This window comes from Hippoglossus stenolepis, chromosome 10 (genome assembly GCF_022539355.2).
Source record: "Hippoglossus stenolepis isolate QCI-W04-F060 chromosome 10, HSTE1.2, whole genome shotgun sequence".
In the NCBI taxonomy this organism is placed as follows: Eukaryota; Metazoa; Chordata; class Actinopteri; order Pleuronectiformes; family Pleuronectidae; genus Hippoglossus; species Hippoglossus stenolepis.
The window spans coordinates 2,096,399-2,103,805 of NC_061492.1; the positions used below are offsets into that span (position 1 = coordinate 2,096,399).

Here is a 7,407-nt window from a genome sequence, read left to right on the forward strand (position 1 = left end):
TCCTTCATCAGCAAGTTAGGCTTCAGTGTTTTGCTCGTGGGTGCTTCGGAATCGAACCACCACCCTGTGTTTAAAGCATGATATGTTCCACCAGCTGTGAACAGGCGTTTAAAGCAAAGCAAGATGATGACAGGGCTGCAACTGACAATGGTTTTCACAGTCCATGGATTTTCCGGATTGTTAAAATGCAATTTGAAAACAATAGTCCACACTTTCTATGGTTCATATTCATTTGAATCTCACATGAGACTAAAAAGAAACAGCAAATATTTACAACAGAGAAGCTGCAACTAGAATATGTCTCTTTTAAATGCTGGGATGAAGCTGAATTTACTTTTGCATACAGATTATAAACATACAGCCTACATGCAGATTTTCTTCCACACTGCACACACGTGTTTATTGTGTGTGTTTTCCATTCGTTCCCTGAAGCTTTACCTCAACATAAACCACACACCACGAGGTAAACACTTGATTTACCTTCAAGAGGACCCGACACGGGATGTGAGTCACTTTTATGCAACTACATGTGTGAAGCTGTTTACATAAAACCAGCAGCATTGACAATCGATCAGCCGGTCGGACGGAGCAGCTAATCACACATTTACACGCCTCCGACCGGAACCGGGTCAGCTGACATGGAAGCAGTGGCAGCGTGGGAAAGACGAGCGGACCCATCCTGACCACAGTTAACTGAGCGGAGAGCTCTCGACTGCCTCGGCACAACATCATGTAACAGAGCCCTGCTGCGGTGGAGCTGCAGGCTTTCAGGTTTATTACAGAGAGAGGAGAAGCTGAGGGGGAGCGAGCTGCATATTTCACGTCTGAATGTGTTATTTTCCAAAGAAGAACATGTTTCAGATTATTCCTCTGACAAGGTTTGATGTTCCAGGGTTAAGAAATGTCCGATGAGGAGAAAAGAAGTGAAATGAAGTCGGGTCTTGTTGCTCTGGTATCAACTGTCTGTTCTAAACAGTTCTTCTTTCAGAGAAAGTTATGCAACACTGATAAATAACCAATCATACCCGACTGATATTTCCATTCAGCTATTTGACGAGAGGCAGTGATGTGATAGAACAAAGCACATTTATATGTATCTGTAATTTTCACTTTTACTTCGATACATACATCAGCATTGAGTCAAATGTCCACATTGTTTTCTCTGTTTACTTCCACCAAGGAGGTTTAATCTTTCTGATCTGTCCATTCGTTTCTTCATCCACGTGGACGTCACGTCTCTTTCTCCTCTTCCTCAAACTAATCAACCATGAAAGCGTCACCGAACCGAGAGGAGCTCCTGATGAACAGCAGGCGGATGAACGCGCCAGAGACGCACTCGGCAAATGAGCGGAACGACCTGCAGAGGAGGAAACAACCGAACACGAAGACCAAGTTGCACTTTGCGATTGCTCTCCGATACTCCTCCGAGTGAACTGATCTTACCCACTCTTCCTAATGCTATTTGACTAAAACATTTATTCTCAGAGCAGGAGGCCGCGGAGGTCTCTGAACAACAGCTGTTCCACCTCTGTCCTCTCAGCTCTGCCAGGCCGACGAGGGAAATCTGGAGAGAGCGGGGGCCGACCCAAAAAAAAAAAAACAAGCTATGAAACTGAAGGACCCCTGATCCTTGATTTACTCACAGAGGGGTGAGGGGAGGACAGCAGCTCTAAAAATACCCCATAAGGAGAGGAGGAGAAGGAGAGAGGGATGAAGACACAGCAGAGAGTTTGGCTGAGGAGGAGGAGGAGGAGGAGGAGGAGGAAGAGAAGAAGTAAATGCTTGTTTTGTGTTAAAAAAAAGAAGCATCTTAAGTGTCTGTGTCCTAAAAATACACTTTCCTCGTGACTGAAAACTCACAAGGAAGCTGAGTTTTGTTTAAGGGGGGGCGGCTTCCTCCCTCTTTCCTGTCTTGTCCATCCCTCGCTCCATCGGTCAATCCCTCCCCCTTATTCCCTTTCATGAAAAGATGTCAGTGAAGACCCAAACAGCCGGAGGGGAAATGATCAGTAAAAGAGAAGGCAGAACAATGACCTTCTTCTTTTATTTTTATTTTTCAGCCGTTAATTCATGTCAGGACCAGTGGCCCAGATACTGGGGCCAGATACTGAAGCCGTCCACTATAGCAGCACCAGAGGCTACAGGCCACGTACAAAACACATTCTGTTAGTGCCGCCGCTCGGCCGACAGACTGCGAACTACAATGTGCGGCGGGAGGAGGGCGGCGGATTGAGGCGTCTGAGTCAGGAAGCGAGTGAGACGTCTGTCATCATCTGTCTCAAACCAGGATTTATCAATTCATCGATCAATAATCAGACAAAACTGGGTTAAAGGAGTAAATCTGTTCGAGATGATGATAATGACAATAAGGAAATCCTATTCGCAGAGGAAAGCCATGAGTTGCAGTTAAAGCGAGTAAGTCGACCTTGACTTGAGTCTGTTCTTCTGTTATTTTAGCAGCAGTTTTCATCGCTGTATAAACGGGAGGACAAAGAGTAGAACACTCACTCACTGATGAAAACAGCACACTGGCTTTGATGGAGTCATTTCCGCCGATTAAAAGCAACTAACGTGCGAAAGAAAAACACAAAACTTAGCGCTAAAGGGAAAGTCTTTCCAACTTGTCTCCGACTCTAAAGACGAGTAGAGCTTTCAAACCAAGGATATTCTGTCATCCCATTTGCTTTCTTTATGATTGTAAATTGTGCCTAAACAATCAGCTGATTAATGAAATTTGGGGCTTTAGTGCCCCCTACTGGGAGCAGAAGATACGCCACAGATACACTGATAATCTTTAAAAAATGTGTCACTTTCCCTTTAATGTTACGACGATGGACATTTTACAGAGAGTTAAGTTACAGAAAAAGGGGGAAAGGTCGTTGTTTGGGTTAAAATAAGTTCTTTGTTATGGTTTGGAGGATCTTTATCGTCATGGTTACAGAATATAAAAAAGCGTTGCTAGGTTAATAAAAACGTCGTGGTCGTGATTAAAAGGAACAACATTTGATCGTAAACGAGAAATGAACAGCAGCATCCAATGTTTTGTCGTCACATCCGTCCTACACAGACTGAGTGGCTCTATGACATCACCTCTCTTCATCATGATTATTGTGGCCACTAGAGGGCGCTGACACAGTAACATATCGTACCATCCACTCGATGCCACCTAACATCTTGACGTAGCTATGGATCCTAAGAAGATGCTTTCTCTGACCTACGGGGTTGTTTTGTTAAGGCGACAGAGGACTGGTCCTACTCTGGATGGGACGATATGCAATGGAATTCATCATTAAGCCAGAAAGCTGACAATAGTGACATTTTCAAAAAAACCTTCAACTGCTTCCACTTTGACAGCCTCAGAAGAAGTCGAGCACTGATACTCTCCTTCACACACACACACACACACACACACACACACACACACACACACACACACACACACACACACACACACACACACACACACACACTCCTCCACCCCCCTCCTGGGCAGATAGTGGAAAATACTGACCCCACACACGCCGAGTGAGACAATGACCCAATAACGGACAGAGCGTGAACCTGAGAGGCGGCGAGGTAAAGGCATCCCCCGGCCCAGATTGACCGGGGTTCTTCACTTGTTTGAGTAGTTGGTGACACTGATACCCACCGCCTGTGTCACACACACAACTTAGTGGTAATCGTATCCGCCCGCAGGGCCCCAACTTACTACTTCCATCTTCCCCTCTGCTGACAGCTGACCATGGGGAGTGATGAATGGGGAGGTCACGTAGCTAGGCGCGCTCACAAAGCAGCCGATATGTCCGATATGTACGTTCTGACATGAACACACCAACAGCGTTTCTGCTCGCTCGAGGCAAATATGATCGGAATGAGTTTTAATAGTTGAATGGCTGAATGATTTTCTATCATTTCATCCGACTTGAAGCATCATGTTTCAGTCTTATCTTCAGATTTTTCCTCTAAAAGCAGGAACATGCTGTTGCTTGTGTGCAGAAACTAAGGAGCCAACTAATGTTTAGCTTAATGACCATGAAAAATCATAATGAAAATATTCAATGAGTCATGAAGCAGAGAAAAACATGTCTTGAGTCTTATTTTCTGAAAAGAAAGAATCTGCAAGTATCATTTCAACCGTCTCCGCTACAGATCGAGTTACTCAAGATTTCTTAAGAAAAATAAACCGTCAGCATCTGAAAATAAAAACCTGAGGCAAGTTGCTGCAATGCACATATGAATTGGATTTAGTCTGAAAGCATTAAACTCTTGCTTTTGTAAAGAAACTGTGACTTTTACAACAAAAATAACTTGGTACAGTGTAAATTCTTCCAGCATAACTGACTTAAGTAAATGATTGTTTATCTAATGAGTCATAAATCACTTTTCTCTATGTGGTTAAAGGACTCTGGATTCTTTCCAATGGCAAAGACTCTTATTTTGACAGGTCACTCAGCTGATGTGGGAATCAAACCTGTGACGTTCCCTCTACAGGACGTCACTCTGCCCATTAAGGATACAGATCTCTGGGTGTAACAGCAGTGTTCATAAAGCGCTGCTCCTGTTTCCCACGCTGGCTGCAGCAGCTTGTGATTGGCTCAGATCAGGTAATAAGTTACCTGCCTCCTCTTCATCAACACTTGCTTGGAAATCATGCCCCCCCCCCTCCCTCCCTTCCAACACTGGCCCCGCGGCCCCTCCTCTCTCCTCTGCACAGTCTGCAAACTGCAGCTCGATCAGTAACTCATCAAACCCAGACACAACCGCTCCACCGCCGTGCGCAAAGGCCATGCGTCATGCGCGCTCGGGGCTATGGCGAGGAGAGGAATGCGGGAGATGTTCGAGGATGTAGAGACGTCAACGGTTGGTGAGTGGACACGCGGAGGAAACAGTGAGAGCCTCAGAGAGACTCCAGAGAGCAACGACAGGCTTGTTGGAGACAGAAAGATCCATGCGCCAAGTTGTGCCAAATCACAGTTTGTACGGCAGATGTAAGAGCAAGTAACATGAAATCATGTCATATCATGTGATGGAATGATAAACTCCCAGCATCCTCACATTTGCATAAATGGCACGGGATCCTGAGTTCTGCTGCATCCAGGTGAATGTTTGGATACTTTTACGCATAAATTGCGTAAAATCCAACTTTTTAAATCAATAAACCAGATAATATCTCACATTGCAAAGTGACACAACGATCCACTTACCGGCCACGCGAACTGGAAGGGAATGGCGACCTTCCCCGCGTCGTTGCTCCGGCTCTGTGCGCCCTTCTGGCCGCCCTTGAACTGAAAAGTATTCCCACCGATAACCTTAGTAGTTTCCGAGCCGTAGGTGCACGGCCCGTTGGTCATGACCTCACTCTGATATTCCTTTAAACACACTCGGACGTAGGTGTCGCACTCGTCCTCGCCGCAGTGGCCCTCGGCCGCGCTCTTCTCCGCGTCGCAGCAGTCGCCGTTCAGGAGCTGACCTCTGGGGTTATCCACCGAGATCAACTGCAGCTCGAAGTAACCGGTGGACTGAGACACCTGGGGAGGACATGAGAGTGAGGACGGGCTGAGGAGACTCACACTGAGGACATGTACACGCTCCAGGGTCGAGTTGACATACGGTCATCAGGAAAAAAACAGATCTTCATGCATGAAACTGCTGTAAAATGAGGCATTTAGTCCTGAAACAAGCGGAACCCGAGCAGGTTTAAGGGCAGAGACAGTGAAGAGTCTGCAGCTCCACCGCTGTGGTACATGTTGGCACAGCGGAGCTTCAGAGCTGGATAACACCACAGTTACTCTAATTCAGCTCAGTCTGCAAATCAAGCTGCAGGAAAACACCTCACATATAAAACGAGCTTTAGAGTTAAAAATCTGATTCAAATAATTATCATCTTTACATGCTGTGACTTGTTTCCTCAGCAGGTGAAGCAACGTGAAACTATTTCACACAGTTATTTTGCGTAATCATCGCAAAACAGTCATTTACGCACGAACTTTGGACGAGAGTCTTTGGTGATGAAACAACAGAATTTGCACCAAATCATACCCGTTATTTCCATAATCACAAAAACCTCCAATTGATTAGTGGATCTTCACTCAAACGTCCTGCTCACTTCACAGAAGAGCTTTTTTATTGGACTGTAAATTGGTTTTATTTCCCAAAGGACGCGCGTAAATGTGGTAAATCCGAGATCACATGATTCTAACCACAGAGCATACGATTCAATTAAAGCTGGAATTTAACCCTCAGTCAAAAAAAAACAACACACACACACACACGCACACAACTTCCAGTGAGAGCAGCATCAAACCCACTCAAATAAACTTCTCACCTCAGCCCACAGCGTCAGGAGGAGACACACTAGAGAGACGCGCTGCACTTTCCCCAGATTATTCCACATGTCTCCGGCTGCTCGGTGTTGGGGACCATGAGGGAAATGCAGAAAATGTCTGTCTCAATCAGTCAAAATGCTCATGAAGAAGAAGAGGAAGATGAAGAAGAGGAGGGAGAAGCAGTATCCTCCGCGCCCCGGTGTCCGAGGCGTGCACAGCGCGGCTGCTCCCCGGGATGCCTGCGGCTCTGGAGGAGGAAAAGCGCACCGCTGCTACTGTTCGAGTCCGCGGACGCTCCAACGACCAGACGCGTCAGCTCCACTTGGCCGCTCGACGCACTAAAGAGAAGTGGAGCCGCGGTGCGTCTCTGCTGCCCACAGCCGGAGCTGGGTGCTGCCCGCTGACGGACGGCTCCCTGGGCCAATCAGGGGCCTGCCGGGTGGAGCGTTTCACAGCCCGGAGCCAATCAAAGGAAGGGGGCGGGCAGAGGACTACTGCTGGGATTATTATTAAAGTTTACTCAAACAGGAGCTTGTACTAATATTTATACTTTGCTCATGTAGTTAAATGATGTTTCACTGGAAACGTGTCTCAATAATACATTTATACACGTTTTGTGGTTTTAGGTAAAAATGAAATGATTGATATTGATATAAATAATAGAAAATGTCCAGGTTGAATATGAGACCAATGAATAAACAGAGAGAAGATGCAGAGTGTAACAGGCTACATGTGTTTAGTGTTGGTCTGTGCACTGCTCCTCACTGACCTGCAGGCACAGGAAACATGGCTGTCAGCGCCCTCTACTGACCACATACAGCACAGTGATGGGATCAGAGCCCCCATCACTGTAATCCTGAGGTTTAACTTCATGATATAATGAATTCAGAATGTGATTCAATCAATGAATCTACATCTAAATCTATCTTATATTAACATTTAAACAAAAATATTACCAAGATTTAAAAAGCTAAAAACCATGAAGTTGTTGGAGAGCAGAGGTGAAGCTCCATGCAAGTCCCACTCAGTTCAGAAGTTTGTCAGCAGGGACCTCGACCCCGAACATCTAACATTGAATCAA

General features: G+C 45.9%; 1 protein-coding gene across 2 annotated transcripts in view; it reads right to left on the reverse strand.

The window, feature by feature from the left end:
• Positions 1-6,677, reverse strand: part of LOC118116193 (protein jagged-2) — a 44,036-nt gene extending 37,359 nt beyond the window's left edge. For both annotated transcript variants that reach the window (XM_035167596.2, XM_035167595.2), the window contains exons 1-2: positions 6,326-6,677; positions 5,205-5,528 (exon numbers count right to left, since the gene is read on the reverse strand). In XM_035167596.2, coding sequence (XP_035023487.1) covers positions 5,205-5,528; positions 6,326-6,394 — 393 coding nt within the window. In that variant the 5' untranslated portion in view covers positions 6,395-6,677. The remainder of the gene's footprint in view (positions 1-5,204; positions 5,529-6,325) is intronic.
• Between the last annotated feature and the right edge of the window lie 730 nt (positions 6,678-7,407).